The sequence below is a fragment of the Berghia stephanieae genome, chromosome 6, assembly GCF_034508935.2.
Source record: "Berghia stephanieae isolate SIO BIC M18660-M18661 chromosome 6, UCSD_Bste_1.3, whole genome shotgun sequence".
Taxonomy (NCBI): domain Eukaryota; kingdom Metazoa; phylum Mollusca; class Gastropoda; order Nudibranchia; family Aeolidiidae; genus Berghia; species Berghia stephanieae.
The window spans coordinates 51,880,478-51,898,012 of record NC_088365.1 but is presented as its reverse complement, the minus strand read 5'-3'; the positions used below and the strand labels follow the sequence as shown (position 1 = coordinate 51,898,012).

Sequence of the window (17,535 nt, the reverse complement as noted above, 5' to 3'; positions counted from 1 at the left end):
TTCATGGTTTGGATCACTGAACTCTTGGTGACATACTTTGCACTCATCAACTTCAATAGTAACACAGAATCGTCTTGGTATCAGGGTAACAATAATAGCAGTACTATCCAGCGGCTACGACCAAGTCGTGGTGGTGTGCGGAAACGAAGAAAAATAAATATTCAAATAGGTCACAGACCACCGCCCTTTCATTCTAATCGAGCACTCACAGGACATAACACACAACGGTACCCAAGGTCTCTGACCAACATACCAGTCAACGACACTCACAACAACATGCCGATAGTAAACGACAAATCAACACATCAACAAAACATAATGACACCAGCTGATCACGTTGATGGTATGCAGGACTAAAGTAAACATAACGAGAATGTGACTTGTGAAAATAAGACAATAACAACAAAGAGGGGAAGAAGGCTCAATATGAGGCCAAATGAAATGAAAAGAATCAATAACCGAATCAACTCAAATCATAACACGCTTAATATAGCAAACAGGCAAACTAACAGCGATCGTAATGGTGAACCGAGAAACATGCTTAGAACTATGACCATAAACTTTCAAAGTATAATTCCAAAACTACCTGAATTTTGGAAATTGATATCAGACATAAAATCAGACAAAACTATAGGTACTGAAACATGGCTACATTCCGAAATAAAGGACAGTGAAATATTTCCACCAGAGACAGATCTCAACGTGTTCAGGAAAGACAGAGGAGATATGTAGCCTATGGTGGGGTGCTGGTTGCAACAACAACGAACCTCTCAGTATTAAAGCTTGACATCCAAACAAAATCAGAATCTGAGTTCGTAAATATCAAAACAGAACAAGGCCTACTCACTGTGGGCTATGTACAGAACACCTTCAAACTCAACTATGGAACAAATGACTGAGATAACACGCTGTATTGATAGCCTAGACCCGAAAAATGTACTTCAGGTTAAGCGGAGACCTGATATCAATTGGGAACAAGAAAAAAATAACCAGTTACCAATACCCTTCATTTATAAACCAAGCATTTATTAACAAATTGCAAGATTTTGGCCTTAGTCAAATAAACAAAAATCCAACAAGGGGTACAAATATCCTCGACTTATTTATCACAAATCGACCAAATTTAATTGTCAAGTGTACAACCATTCCAGGCATGAGTGACCATGACATCCTCATCACGGAAAGCAATATCAAAGCAAACAATATCACACAAAAATCGCACCCAATTACTATTTAGAAAAAGTCAAATATCGCCGAAGTGCGGACAGAAACATGTCTTTTTAGTGAAAACATGATTAATCAACATCTAGAAAGCACTGAGGACGTTTGGACTGCCAACAACGACCACCTAAACAAAATGATGACCAAACATGTACCAACGAAGGAAAGCTCAGGGAAACTTCACCAACCATGGATAAACACTACCGTCAAACGATTATCCAGCCGGAAACAAAAGGCATGGAGCAGACCGAGAAAGTCCAACAGTAAGAAAGACTGGTACAATTACACCCGACTGAAAAAAAAAGAAACATAAAGAGAGAGTAGAAGAGCCTATCATAATCATGCTAAGGAACTTGTCAGTGAAGACTCAAACGAAAAGCTCTGGAAATTTATAAAAAGTAGGAGGTGCGATTCGGTTGGTATAGCGCCCATTGAGCATGATCGTGTATTATACTCTGACGCAAAGGAAAAAGCAGACATACTTAATAACCAATTCTGCTCTGTTTTTGCTTCAAAAGCTCATACCAAAATTTCCACTCAACAACTACAAGGCGAAGAAAACGATTCCAACAGTATGGCCGAAATCAATGTGACAGTAGAGGGCGTTTCCAAACTCCTCGCCACTCTAGATCCAAAGAAAGCATGTGGCCCAGACAAAATACCATCCCGTCTCTTAAAGATATTGAGTAACGAATTTGCACCTGCCCTCACACAGTTGTTCAAACTCTCTCTTGAATCGGGAGACATACCAATTTTTTGGAAGCACGCTCTTGTCCAACCCATCTGCAAGAAAGGTGATAGAAGTAGGGCTCAAAACTACCGTCCAATTTCCTTAACTTGCATTTGCTGCAAACTGTTAGAGCATAGTGAGATCCTCAATAACTGAATATCTCGAAACTAACAGTATTTTTTGTGATGAACAGCACGGATTTAGGAAGCACCGCTCATGTCAAACTCAACTTATATCATTAAAACATGATCTGTCAGCTGCTATTGATAAAGGAGGTCAAATTGATCTAGTACTACTGGACTTTGCCAAGGCCTTCGACAAGGTTCCTCACCATCGGTTAATCCATAAATTGTATCACGTTGGTATCAGGAACAAAACCTTACAATGGATTGCAACTTTTATGGACAATCGCACCCAACAAGTTCTTATCGACGGCGAGACTTCCACTATCGGGATGGTGACACCGGGCGTACCTCAGGGCTCAGTCCTTGGGCCCGTCCTATTTTTAGTGTACATAAATGATCTTCCACGAGTTATAAGGTCAAAAGTGCGCCTCTTTGCTGACAACACAGCATTACATAATCAGATAAGAACAACAGACGACTGCAAAACACTAAATGACGATCTAGCTAAATTACAAGAATGGGAAACAATAAATCAAATTGAATTTAACGTATCAAAGTGCAATGTTCTAACAATCACAAATAAGAAAGCACCTATTAAATTTGAATACCAACTTCATGGTCAAAACCTAGAACATGTAAAGACAGTAAAATACCTTGGCATTGAGTTTGCTAAAAACCTCAAATGGAACGACTAAATATGTCACCCGGCCCGGCTTCAAAGGCAAATCAAACAAGCGCTTACATCACCCGCAATGTTTTAAGCTTCTTAGCCAAGCGCATACTATCTGTAGATAGAATGAAGTTTACATCACTCAGGTCTTAGTTATTGCTTTTTGCCATCAGCGTTTATGAGTAATTCTCACTAATCTGTATTAACCAGACTATAATTGTTCAAGGTTACACACATAGTTTTGTGCGTTGGTCCGTTATACTTCCGGATGGCAATGTTGTGAGCTTCTTAGCCAAGCGCATACTAACTAGATAGAATGCGCTTGGCCAAGGAGTTCACAACATTGCCATCCGGAAGTATAACGGACCAACACACAAACTCTGTGTAACCATGAACTTTTATAGTCTGGTTAATACAGTTTAGTGAGAACAACTCACAAACGCGGATGGCAAAAACAATAACAAAGGCCTGGGTGACGTCATCTGCGTACTATCTATAGATACTGTGGGCTTGGCTAAGAAACTCACAACATTGCAATCCGGAAATATAACAGACCAACTCAACACACAAAACTATGTGAAACCTTGAACGTTTATAGTCTGGTTGATGCAATTAAATGAGAATTACTCATAAACGTGGAAAAGACCTGAGTGGCGTCAACTTCGTTCTATCTATAACTGCTAATTAATTGTTATATATATATTTTGCTGACTCATCATCATCAAGCCCTCACTGCTATTTGGCGCCTCAAGATTAAAAAACAAACAAACAAACAGTACGTCTAATATTAGTTTAGGAGACACAATGGTTCTCAAGAGATTGACTGAATATTGTCAAGACAATCTATAACTGAACTACAATACCCAGCCAGAAAAAAGGGCATTATTGAAAGAACATAACCTTAATGGGTAGCTTCACATTTACCCATAGACACACACACAAACACGCGCGCACACACACACACATAAACGAAGTAGAATAGGTCATCCGCAACCCACAGTTTGGTATATATCCAGGAGCTCATAACATACCCAGAGAGCTCATAAAACACGGTCGTGAAGCAATAATAATAATAATAATAATAATAATAATAATATGGCTGGGCAGATTCTATGGACGCTTGCCGTGAATGTGTGCGTCACTTCGAGTTTGTCAGTCTGTTTCTATTATCCAGTTAGTAGTGAAGCAATGGCCATATTAAATTCGTAACAGCTATCTGTCAGCAAATCTGAGAAATGAATTAATGACCTGCGGTACAGACCCAACCTCCCATCATCCAACCCCCCCCCCCCCCCCCCAAAAAAAAAAGCATATCTGAGACAGTGCCAAAACTATCGTACAATCAGTCTTATTAATCATGCAAGAAAGAAAAATCATGTTAATAACAATAATAATAATAATAATAATAATAATAATAATAATAATAATAATAATAATAATAATAATAATAATACATTGTAATTGTTGAGCGCTCTTTCACGAGGAAGTGCTCAGAGCTCTTTACATGTACATCAACAATGCAATTTGGATAAGAACAAAGTCTTTTTAAACATATCTTCCGATGAACAATGCCGCTATTTTCTAATTTATTGTTTTTGGAACCTTGCTCCAGAACTATAAAAAGATTGTCCTCCAATGACTCGTAAGGGATCTTTCCTTGAGTAACAAACAATTTTCCATCGGATGACGAGCGAATGGATCGGGTTAATGTATATAATTGCAGTTTATCGTTATTTCCATAATATTGATGACCATTCTGAAAGGGGAAGCTGAAGACCACTCAACTGATGAACATGCTGGGTTCAGAGCCAAAAGAAATCAACGGAACGTATATTTAACTGCCGATTACAAATGGAAAGACATTTTCAACACCAAAAATAGTCTTTAATTCCATTGATTTAAAAAACCAAACAAACAAAAAAAAAAAAAAAAAAAAAGGCATTTGACCGAGTGTGGCATGGCGGTCTCTGGCTGGAACTAAGGAACGTTGGGATCGAGAAAGGACACATCCTGACAATTCAAACGCTACACAAATCATCGCTATCTTCTTCAATTCAATAATCGGATTGGTGAGTATTTGAAAACCACAGTAAGAATAAGATTGGGGTGCCTCCTTTTGCCCTTGTGGAAAACATCATGAAACACCTCACATGTTTCACTCTACAACATCAATTAGTGGGCGGCCATTAAGTAACATCCACTTTACGGATTATATTGACCTTATTAGGGAAAGCAACCAAGAATGCAAGAACTGACAGATAGATTCCCCCCCCCCCCCCCCCCCCCAATAAAAAAATTTAAAAAAATGCAAAATCGTATGGGATAGTTTGGCACAGAAAAAAAGCAAAATACAGAACTTGTGAACAGCACATCAAATATCACTGCCCAGATCTTCATGAATGGAGGACTACCAGAAGAGGTCAACTCAATCAAATATCTGGGCGGCTCCGTTAGTAAAGATTGAAAATGAACATCTGAAATAAGAATTCGGATATATTTTTGCTATTTCGCCAATGGCCAAACTAAATCAAATTTTCACGAGCATCAACGTCACATTTCCATCAAAATTGAAGCTATTCAAATCCATCATTTCATCGATGGTTTTTAACGACTGCGAAATCTGGGCACTGTCAACAGAGTCAATGAAATGACTGCAAACCTTCGAGGAAAAATATCACAGAAAACTCCTCGACATTTCGTGGAAAGACCACAAGACAATTGAATAATATTATGTGCTCAATGAAATAGATTACTGGTAGGTCCTCAAGAGCGCATCTTGCCACCATCGTGTGACACAACACGAGTCAATGGCCAAAATAATATTACAGGGAATACTGAAATAGGGAGAGAAAAAAAAGGTCGACAAAACAAGAAATGGGTCGACAACATCAAAGAATGGGCAAGGATGGACAGTTCCTCTCTCAAACAATAGGGAAGGAAAAAAAAAACAAAAAAAACAAAAAAAAACATGTGAATTGTGCTAAATAGCTGATATGTCAGCTCCCATGTCTCCTCTGCAATCGACGCGACCAGGAGACTGATGTGAGGTTGGGTATACCTATCATCATCATCATCATTATCACCATCATCATCATTATCATCATCATCATCATCATCATCAGCAGCAGCAGCAGCAGCAGCAGCCGCAGCAGCAGCACTACTACCACCACCACCTCCATCATCACCATAACCACTCACTGTCACTACAATCTCTATCAGAGAATATTACGTGCCTATATTATCCAGACCTCGTCCAAAAATAATTAACACTCAATGTCCTCTGCGGTAATCAAAATCACCACGCTCAGCTAGGCCAATACGTGTGATAAATAAAACACGGTAGACATTAATTTATGCCCTCTCGATTAATGAGCCAATGAAACGTGCGTGTCAATAAAATCAAAATTAAAAAAATGCTTCCCCAACAGACTGTTGAATGTGTTAACGGTAAATATTGATTCAAACAGGATCGGGGAGAGAGTATATCGGTGAATGACGAACGGCTTCAATGTTGACACAACGCATTTCATTTTCAACTGTATGTTTTCTGCTTGATAAACGTAATTGTTTACATTTGTAATTTTCAGAGAATAAAAAAGGAGAATCTTTTTAAAAAATGGAGAGATAGATAGATAGAAAGAAAGAGAGAGAGAGAGAGAGAGAGAGAGAGAGAGGAGGGGGGGGGATAATACTACTACTACTACTACTACTACTACTACTACTACTACTACTACTACTACTACTACTACTACTACTACTACTACTACTACTACTACTACTAATAATAATAATAATAATAATAATAATATCATTATTATTGTTGTTGTTGTTGTTGTTATTATTATTATTATTATTATTATTATTATTATTATTATTATTATTATTATTATTATTATTATTATTATTATTACTACCACTACTACTACTACTACTACTACTACTACTTATGAAATAAGTATGAGGAAGGTAGCAGCTTCTTATGGTTCACACTATTATGTTATGACGATCGACCCAATCAGCAAAGTCCGGTCCGCATTCGTGCACCGTCGCGAACCCGCCTGGTAGCATCGTCACAACACACCTTTCGACTAGATGCTCTGCCGTTTCGGGTTCTTGCCCACAGCGTGGACATAAAGGACAGGAAGTTAGACCCCACTGATGTAACGCACCGGCCGTTAGGCAGCTCCTCGACCGAAGCCGATTCGCAGCTACCCAGTGTCTCCTCTTACTGGTATCAAAGCCTGGCAACTTCTCACCAAGCTTAGAGGAGTGTAGGTCCCCGCCCCCACGAGGGATTGAATTCGTCCAAACCGACTTCCATCTCGTATGTGCAGCTCTGTCCGTAGTCAGGGATTCTGCGTACAAGGGTTGCCGGGACTTATTTCGGCTCGAAACGGGGGCACCGTTCATTATGCGCATGAGAGGGGTATCCCCATTCCCTCTCTTTGATCTTACTCAGCCAGTTTCCCGTAATGGTTCTCCCTCCGGACATCGGGGGGCTGGATCGCTGCCATCACCGGGCCACATTCTCTAGGGGTTGTTGCTAGCGTTCCCGACACTATGTGCATCGACTTGCGAAGTTTTACATCCACCTTCTCAACGTTTCTGCTTCTACCCCACACTGGAGCGCAATACTCCGCGGTGGAATAGCATAGTGCCAGGGCGGATGTTCTCAGGAGCGCTTGGCTAGCGCCCCAAGTCGATCCCGCCAGCTTCCTCAGAAGACTATTCCGCTTCTCTATCTTCCGGGCAACCCCTTCGAGATGAACCCGATAGGTAAGGCTGCGATCCAGCGTCACCCCTAGGTATTTTGGACGCGGCTCATATGGGAGTGGCTGGTCCCCGACTAGGACATTCAGTTTACGGGTGTGCCAACCACTGCATAAGTGAAATGCAGTGGCCACGGTTTTTGAAGTGTTCATCTTCAGGTACCACTTGTCAAAGTAGGATTTGAGTCTGGTGACGTCCTCGCTGAGTACGCTCTCGAGACGGGTCCACACTTTACTCTGAGTAACGAGTGCCCAGTCGTCTGCGTATCCCAGCCTCAGGGAGGAAGTGTTCGGCATATCGCTAATGTAAACGTTAAACAACATTGGCGCAAGTACCGACCCCTGAGGGACCCCGTTCTTCAATTTCCTAACTTTGCTCGTGACGTCTCCCAGCGCGACGTGGAATTGCCTTTCCCCTAAGATCGAAGAGAACAACTTCAAGGTCTTTTTGCACCTTATGATTTTTGCAAGTTTGAGCATTAACCCATCGCACCAGACCGTATCGTACGCCGCTGATATGTCTATAAACACAGCACCTGTTTGCTGTTTTCTCTCGAACCCGTGCTCAATATGCTCTGTAAGGGCAATGACCTGCTCCGTGGTGCACCTCCCTTCCCTGAAGCCTGCCTGCTCAGGTGGCAGGGCAGCGTCTAGGACCGGCCCCCATCGGTTTAATAGAACACGCTCCTACAGGAAGGTGAATTCTATTTCATAGACTTCAAAAGATTTACGTCATAATTACGAGGGTTGATCCAATATAAATTGCCCTGATTATGAAGGAATGGCCCGATTCCAAATAGGAGTAAAGACGATTTTTCCAAGGATTCAACTATGCGCCGCTCAGAGCGGGACTCGAACCCAGGACCTTCCGATCTGCAGGAGTGCAAAAAACAATTCGACCACAATATAGGCTATAGCTGCATACTTTGATCTCATTATTAACCAATCGTCTCAATATGTTGTACGGGTGAACAGAATTGTCTCTGTGAGATAAAATTGCATTATCGCCCACCAGGCGTCATGTCTCGTCCTACATGTTAAGTGTTGCTGTTGATAAGGGACCCCTTGTAGAGTGCTCTGAGCATTTTAAGTAGACATTGCGCCATATAAATGCTCATTTATTAAAATGGTGTTGTCGGAGTGAACTGTATGCTAACAATAATTGAAGTTTTTATCAAAACCACATAACCACGGATAACATTACATTTTTCTGCAGTTCATGAAATGGCATTTAAAATGTAATATCTTTTAATAAGGCACATTAACCAGTTACTGCCGTACTCTAATAAAACAAACAAACAACAACAACAACAAAAACTCGTCGTTTATCCCTGTATAAATACAAGATCGGTCAAAATATAACATTTTCTCTTTTTATAGTAAATTACATATATATATTTCGGTAGTATCGCAACGCCTAGTGCGCATCACGCACGATGTTTGATGTCAATCTTACTTCGATGAATTCAATCACCGCACGTGCGCGCCCACGCACACACACACACACACACACACAGAGAGAGAGAGAGAGAGAGAGAGAGAGAGAGAGAGAGAGAGAGAGAGAGGGGGGGGGGACTGAAATTTCATTCAAATGAACATTAGCGATGTTAGTCGAGAGAAGAAGACCTTTGGGAAATTATCATTTGTTTCCTCTTCCTCCGTATTATGACCTGATGAGGAATTAATGAAGCTGTGTGAATCGCTTTGAGGGCGATGGACTACAGGCTTCTATGATGTTAAATTCTCATTAAAAGCAATACTTGAAATTGGCTGAGTCTATTAAATTATTATGTTTGTTGTTATTAGGATGGGAACAATACAGACAATGGGCGTTTCGGGTACAAACCCTTCGTCAGCGCAATAGTCTATTGTGCTGATGATTTGTACCCGAAATGTCCATTTTCTGTAATGTTCCAATCCGAAGCATCTCCATTATCACTCTCGTTCGTATAACCTTTATTTGGGTTTTTATCCGTTTTTGATAACATTGTATAGATAGTATGCGCTTGGCTAAGAAGCTCACAACATTGCCATCCCGAGGTATACCGGACAAACACACAAAACTATGTCTAACCATGAACTTTTATAGTCTGGTTCATACAGTTTAGTGAGAATTACTCATAAACGCGGATGCCAAGAAGCAATAACAAACACCCGAGTGACGTCAACTTCATACAGATTCGGGAGGTCTGATGTTCGACCACCAGTCGAGACAGGCTGATTTTTTCGTGTTTTTGTTTTGTTTTTCTTGTTTGTATTTCTGCTTCTTTCTGTCAGACACACCTTTTCTGTCGTACTCTGGAAAAACCCATATTTAAAAAAAAAAAATGGCCAGAAAACTTGTTCTTCAAGCGAAGTCACAGGTTTGAGAGTTATTGCCAAGATGAGGGTCATTTAAATCGATCGATATTTGAAGGACGGGTTTTCTGGCCAAATTTATATATATGGGTCTTTCTTCTAATGGCGCTCACACTACGATAGTCTTCAGATCTAATGGGAATGATCTATATTAATAATAATAATAATAATAATAATAATAATAATAATAATAATAATAATAATAATAATAATAGATCTTTATTGTCCATAAATATGGCAATTTGTCATTTAGTTACACTTGTTATAACGTTAAACGATAACTGTAACATTGAACAGATATTTCACTCCTACTTATTTTCTCTCTCTCTCTCCTCTCTCTCTCTCTCTCTCTCTCTCTCTCTCTCTCTCTCTCTCTCTTCTCTTCTCTCTTTCTTTCACACGTGCGATAAACACAACATAAACATATTCATTTCGTTTTCAATTTGTTACGATTGTGGCAATTCGACAACAAAAATTATCATCATTATCAATTAGTCAGTTAATCTTACATTAAATAAATTAATCAGTTAATCAGTCAACGAATCAATCCTTGGTTTTTCTGTACCATATGAAATATTCAAAATTTTTATTGCTGATGGAACGAACGTTGATTTATACTTGTTAGTTCTACATTTAATCAGACAAAACCTTCTCCCAGATGGTAAAAGACTAAATTCATGGTATAAAATATGTTTTTTATTGTTGGTAATTGAGAATGCTTTCCTTTCTATATATTACATTTCCATGTGCTCGAGGTCATTGGTCACATTGCAAAGTGGGCTCAGAATGACCCACATAGTGAAACGCGTTCAGAGTTTGAGAAATATCCAACGTCACAATTGGCCATTTTGCTCAGCATGACTCATGGGTATGTCTACAACTTTCCTGAACAAAGCAGCCTGTTTAGATATATTGAGATACATGCAATCGTTGTACAGCAACATATCATGTGATTTATGACTAGGTTGGACGGAAACATGAATATAGATAGAATGCGCTTGGCCAAGGAGTTCACAACATTGCCATCCGGAAGTATAACGGACCAACACACAAACTCTGTGAAACCATGAACTTTTATAGTCTGGTTAATACAGTTTAGTGAGAACAACTCGCAAACGCGGATGGCAAAAACAATAACAAAGGCCTGAGTGGCGTCATCTGCATACTATCTATAGATCGCTCCCATTGTTCACTGAACTACTCTGAGCATCACACGTGTCAGCAAAAACTTTGACAATAAGTGAGTTGTGTAAACAACCAAATTGATATTCAATTCTCATTTGTAGTTATACCAACACAGGTACAGATAAAGTCAACAAAGCGAGATTTGTGTGTGTGTGTGTGTAGGTGTGTGTGTGTTTGTGTATGTAGGTGTGCGGGTGCAATATCAGATGGGGATGCCATATATTCTATCAATATCTATAAAACACAATTTATTGGGCAGACACATGTTGACATAATAGTATTGAAAACAACACACCAAATAATGATAATTTGATAAAACAAAAACACATCAAGCAATCACGAAGATACTGTAGAATGGGACGGCAGCCTTAGAAAGGATTTTAAAAAAATAAAAAAGCAGTAGTCCTGCAAGGCCAATGGAGCTGGATAAACGCTTTCTATTGATTGTTTCCGCTTGGCGAAGAAGCTCACAACCATGTGTAACCATGGACATTTGTAGGCTGGTTAATATTCAATAGTCTGATGTCATGTCGCCCAGCAACGGCGGCCATCGTGGTTCTATACAAAGAAAATCGATACTTTTTACTCTTCATACTGGCTAGAACTTTTCATGTCTTGTGATCAGAATGTGTAAAAGTCAAAAATGATCAGAGTTATAATGGGTTTTTTTTTTCCTCTGGATACGCTTTTATGCTCGTCGGAGAAATGTTTCATAAGGGCGTCCACCATTGTTCCGATAGTTTAGAGCCAGTTACTAAGTTACCATGCGTCATTACGAAGGAAGTGACGTTACGACTGTTGAAGTTGAAGCGTCATAAACATGGATGGCACCAAGGAAGAACAAAGGCCGGAGGAACATCATAGCAATTGCTTGCTACCATTCAGTCAGGACGCTGGTCTATCGCAAAGTAGACTTTCCATCAGATTTTACAGTCCCTGCTACCCGAACACTGCTAGGTGGACAGAAAAAATATAGCTGCACCCGCGATCAATCTTAGTGAAACTTGTGAAACAGGGGTTCTACCAACTGAGCTATCGGGGCCCCAACTGGGCGTCTCTATAGCTCAGATGGTAAAGCACTAGCTTCAAAGCAAAGGGATCGAAATCGATCCCGGGTGCAGTCGAGATTTTTTTCTGCCCCCGCCCCAGAAGAAGACGACTACATCAACGACGAAAAAAAACAAAAAAACAACAACAACAAAAAAGAATTAAATGTATACCTTCAAATGATGCTATTGATAAAAACTGACACAAGGTAGGAATATTGATATGTATATATTATCATTTATTATGTAAAACAGAAAGAAAAATATAAAACTTGTAGATTCCGCTTCAAAAAACAAAAACAAACTCTCTCACGCACACACACAAACACACAAACACACACACACACACACACAAAGAAAACAAAATCATAATATTATGTGGTTTTTATAAATGATAGAGGAGAAAAGTTTTATTTATTCATTTATTAATTCATTTATTTATTTAATTATTTTGTTGTTTGGTAAAATATGACCTGAAAACGTCAGTAATATTGTGAGAGAAGCCTTTATAAATCACATCATTTCATAATTAGAATAATATTATATGGGATTTGTGGACAGTCACGAATGTTAAACATGATACATTTCAAATAATAAGGATAATGGTGATGGCAACGACCAGAAAGACGACAGTGATGATGATGATGATAATAATGACGATGATGATGATGATGATGCTGAATAATAATACAGTATCAAAAATCGTGAAAACTGATGGAAATGAGGGACAACAGGAATAAGAACAATAAATAATATCAATAATTTCCCGGATAAAACCGTGAGAGTTGGTGGGTCTGCTGATGATTTATTACTCTCACTAGAAAGACAATAGAGGGCAAAGTGGCAGAGTGGTTAAGGCATTGCACTGTGACCCGAAAGGTCCTGGGTTCGAGCCCCGTTTCTTTTTCCTTGGGCAAGATTATTAACCCCCAATCTGTTCACGGGGACAACACGGTGATTCCTGTTGACATCAGACATCTTGTTTGATGAATTATCTATAATATTCCTTCGTGGAATGCCTAGGCGACGGTATCTTATGATGTTGTGGCGGAAGGGCATAATTAATTTAGAAAGACAATGGGTAAGTAAAATTACAATTGGCAATACAAACAAAAATACAAAACAGAAAATGGGGAAAAAAAAGAGGAAAAATGACATATCCTAATGTTTTTATTTTAACTCGCACAAGTTATCTTAATATTAGAGGAATGAATAAAAGGTATAGTATTCAGTAGATAGAGCAACTTGGGAAAAAATAGTATGTTTCGACAAATTTGGGATGGTATTGAAAATAGACATTCAATCTTCAACAATTATTGATAAGTAAAATGATATAGCTAGCATTCATTAAAATGGTTTGTGCAATATTTTTTTTCCATGAAATAAAAGTTGAATATTGCTTTTTAATTAAATTTTTTTAACCTTCATACCAACTATAGGAAAATCGTCACATTCGTTACAATACAACCAACATTTTTCTTATTCAAATTTCTCTTGTACATCATAAAACTTAAAGAAAATGAACAGTGTGTTGTAGAGCATGTTTTGCTAAAGAAATTATCTATCGCAACAACTTATTGCTATTGTGTTTGAGTGATAAAAAATCTATTTTTGTGTTAGTTGGATGTGAAGTTTTGGGGAAAATCCTGAAAATGGCTGGTAAGGAGAGAGTTAAATAGTAAAACCTTAATCATTGTTTTGACAAAGAGCTGCACATCCACGTTTGATCCAATGCTGAACACTCTTCGGACCAGTGGGTAAAAAGATGGCAAGTACAAAATTGGTGGAATGTCCAGTCGTTGAGAGGACTCCTTTCCGCTCAGATGTTTTGTACACTGGGCAGACGTAGCGAGCATCGGATCGGTCAATGTCAATGCTCATCTTAGGCTTTAGCCAGATTATTGGCATGGCTTCATATAAAATTCTTGGCCTTTGTTCTTCCAGGTGATCCCTGGAAGGATGAAATACGAAAATGAAACAATTTATAATACAGAAAGAGGATAGTATTACAAATAGCTTAACCGGTTAACTGGCATTCTCTGGAAAAATTTGTATAAAAAAATTTGGCGGAAAACTTATCCTTCAAATATCGATCTATTTAAATGACCTAATCTTGGCAAAAACTCTCAAACCCGGGTCTTCACGAAATACGAGGGGTTTTTTTTTCAGAGTACGGGAATGAACTGGTTAAAGGAATATTTTTTAAAAGACATAAAGATGGTCTGTGGACAGAGAGGTGAAAGAGGAAGGATTGCCATGGCTTCAATTGAGGGAAAAGGTTCAGAACTGGGTATTCTGGAAGAGGGATTACAAGGGATCAAGAAGAATAAGTATGTAAATAGCTTAAAGCAAATTACACACACACACACACACACACAACATATATACCTCCTCACACACAATTGCTTAGAATTTTATCTACAAGTTAACTCTTACGTGTCTTTGTCCCAACGAGCTCCATCCAGAAAAAGGCCATACACATAAGCACCATCCTCCGGTGCTTGAGTCATTCGATCCTCTTTCAAAACCTGAATTTTGAGTATCAATTAAAATGAAGAAGAATAATAAGGAATCAATGAAATTCTTAATATATTAAAGTCGTGTCATCTAAGTTGGGCACATACCAATTCTTGCATCTAAGTTGGGCAACTACTAATTCTTGCACAACTCTGCTAAGTTTAGGGGATGATGACATGCTACTAAAAGAATCCTTTCACGTCTTTTCATTTGTCAAATTAAAATTGGTATGAAAGATGGGGAAAAAAACAAACAAAATTTATACCTGTCAATTTCTACTCTAGTTTTAAAGTAAAGATTTTCATTTTTAAAAAAAGAAAAAGAAAAAAAAGTGAGCTTTCATATAGCGCAATATCCACTAAACGTGCTCAGGGTGCTTTGCAAAGAGTCCCTGGCCCACAGCAACCTTTAACATGAAGGACAGGACATGGCGTCTGTTAGGCGATATTACAATTTTTTCAGACAGAGACAGCAGTGTTAACAGTCAGGTACTCATTTTACACCCGAGTACGGTGAGAGAATGTGAGTAAAGAGCCTTCTCCAAGGACTCAATTATGCGCAAAGCGTGGCTCGAACCCAAGACTTTACATTCCGAAAGCGAGTGTCATACCACTAGATCACATAGCCGAATTACAGCATTTGTTCCACCTTGTAAAGTGTTTAAGAGTGTTGACTACATGATTTATCAACATTGAGTCAAACAATCTTGACAATGAAATCTAAAATGAATTTTTAAAAAAACATTTAAAGCAAGGTTAAAACCAAATATGTTTAGATATATCCTTTGTCAATTTATGTCTTTATATTCATGAAATTTAATGGAACCCAACAAATTCATTGACATTGGCCCGAGATGGTAAACATCTGAAAAGGTGTGTTATATAAAACTATGGCATACAAAGTAGAAAGAAAAATAAAAGAAAAACACACCATTGGGGCAGCGTGGCTCAGCGCAGTACGGTCTTTGCTTCGTACCCGAAAGGTAGCGAGTTTGATCACCCGCAGCTGTGCTGTATGGCCTTGATCAAGTCATCTTGCACTAGCTCAATTTATAGCGTGCACTGAGGCTGACGGGTTATTCAAGTCTTCCATTGGAATAGACCCTAGAGACAAATTTCCCCTATGGGATGAATGAAGGGAATTTATATCTTTTATATTTATATCTTTATATCATTGCCTGCTTCCTAATTTGTCACTGCAGAGGGTGTTCCAAATCGATATTTTAACTTTAAAAATCAGCCATGGAGCTACTTCACCAACCATATAAATAAACTTTACCTCAAAATCAAAGGCCAATTTGTCAATGGGGATAGTGTATCTCCTGGCAAAATTTTGCATGACTCCGGTCAAGAAAGCTTGGGTGAAGAAGAACCCAGACACCCAGAAATCCTCAGGTTTTCCTTTGCTAAACCAGAGCTAGAGTGGACGGTAAACCAAAAAAAAAAAAAAAGAAAAAAAAAAAAAAAAAAAGGAAAACAATGAATAGAAGAGAGGGCACACATAAGGTCATTTTTTGCTTCTTGTTAACCAAATCAATGGACTCAACAATCAGATTGTGAAATCATAGGCAAATTCATTTCAAATGCATGACTGCTTTACCACAAGTAGACATCAGAATATAGATAGTATGCACTTGGCTAAGAAGCTCACAACTTTGTCATCTGGAAGTATAATGGACTAACACATAAAACTATGTGTAACTTTAAACGTTTATAGCCTGGTTAATACAGCAGTGAGAATTACTCATAAACGCAGATGCAAAAAACAATAACAAAGGCCAGAGTGCCATCAACTTCATTCTATCTATAGTTTTTTCATACATGATAGGAGTTACTGATAAACATTTCTCTCAGCTTAAAAAAAATACATAAAAATATTATAATATTCTGTATGTCAAAAGTTTTAAGCTATGCATTGTAATAATATACACAGGCAATTCTATTTTTATAATATCCAGGATTTTACATTTAGAAATAGAAGCATATTGGAGGAGGAGGGGTAGGCAGGAAAAACAATTTTTATAACCTGCACTATGGCAATGTGTTGAATTAAAATATCTAGTTTTATCTATAATACGATTAAAATGATAACCTTTCTCCTTGCAAGCTGAAACAATGATACAATTCAGATTTCAAAGAAGTCTTAAGTTAAAACAGATCTGCTCTCTTGGCAAAAAAAAATAATACATGCATGATGTCAGGTTACAGTAAATTTGAACTAAAATAAAGGGCTAGAGCATGTTTAATTTATGTTTATCTAACCTGGAAAAAATTAAGGCGCTCAAGAAAGTCGTTGACATAGCTGCCTAATGGTTTCAGAGAGGGATAGGACCGTTTAGACCACAGGGCTGGTAGTTTTCCAATGGTCAAACTTCCTGCTAAGGCCTCCAGGTCGCCTGACATGACGACAAGGCCCTTCATGGCTTTTTGCAGGCTTTGGAGACTGGACCGTATGATTGAAAGCAATCTGAGGGAAGTCAAGAGTAAAATGAAAAATATTGATAATCCTCTCTGCTTATATAACCCCTTGCCTCAAACTGGTAGCTATTAAAATGCCAGGGTGAAGCAGATGCTTAAAAGTGAATTCAAAATGAAACTGTTCAGAAATACAGTCCAAGCCAGTAATGGGGACACCGCTTAATCGGGACAGCTGCTTTATTGGGACGATTCCTTGGGAACAGGATTTTTCTATATAAAAGGTCATACCCTTTCCAATTCCCAGCCGCTTAATTGGGACAGCCCGTTGCTTAATGGGGGTGAATTTTGACAATGACTGTCCCCATAAAAAAAAAGCTTTTTTCGTTTTCTTCAATCATTTAAAACGATGGTTTATAAAATGCAAATTAGTCTAACGGGACGGTCAACTGTGTGTGTGTGGTCGTACATTTCATCACAGAGGTGTGAACAATAGAATA

At 38.5% G+C, this 17,535-nt stretch overlaps 1 protein-coding gene across 1 annotated transcript in view; it reads right to left on the bottom strand.

Annotated features, from left to right (window-relative positions):
• Nucleotides 1-12,432: 12,432 nt before the first annotated feature.
• LOC144975233 (dynein axonemal heavy chain 7-like) overlaps nt 12,433-17,535 on the bottom strand; it is a 95,987-nt gene continuing 90,884 nt past the window's right edge. Inside the window, exons 71-74 of the mRNA XM_078919127.1 lie at nt 16,883-17,087; nt 15,900-16,037; nt 14,541-14,632; nt 12,433-14,055 (exon numbers count right to left, since the gene is read on the bottom strand). Coding sequence (XP_078775253.1) covers nt 13,791-14,055; nt 14,541-14,632; nt 15,900-16,037; nt 16,883-17,087 — 700 coding nt within the window. The 3' untranslated portion in view covers nt 12,433-13,790. The remainder of the gene's footprint in view (nt 14,056-14,540; nt 14,633-15,899; nt 16,038-16,882; nt 17,088-17,535) is intronic.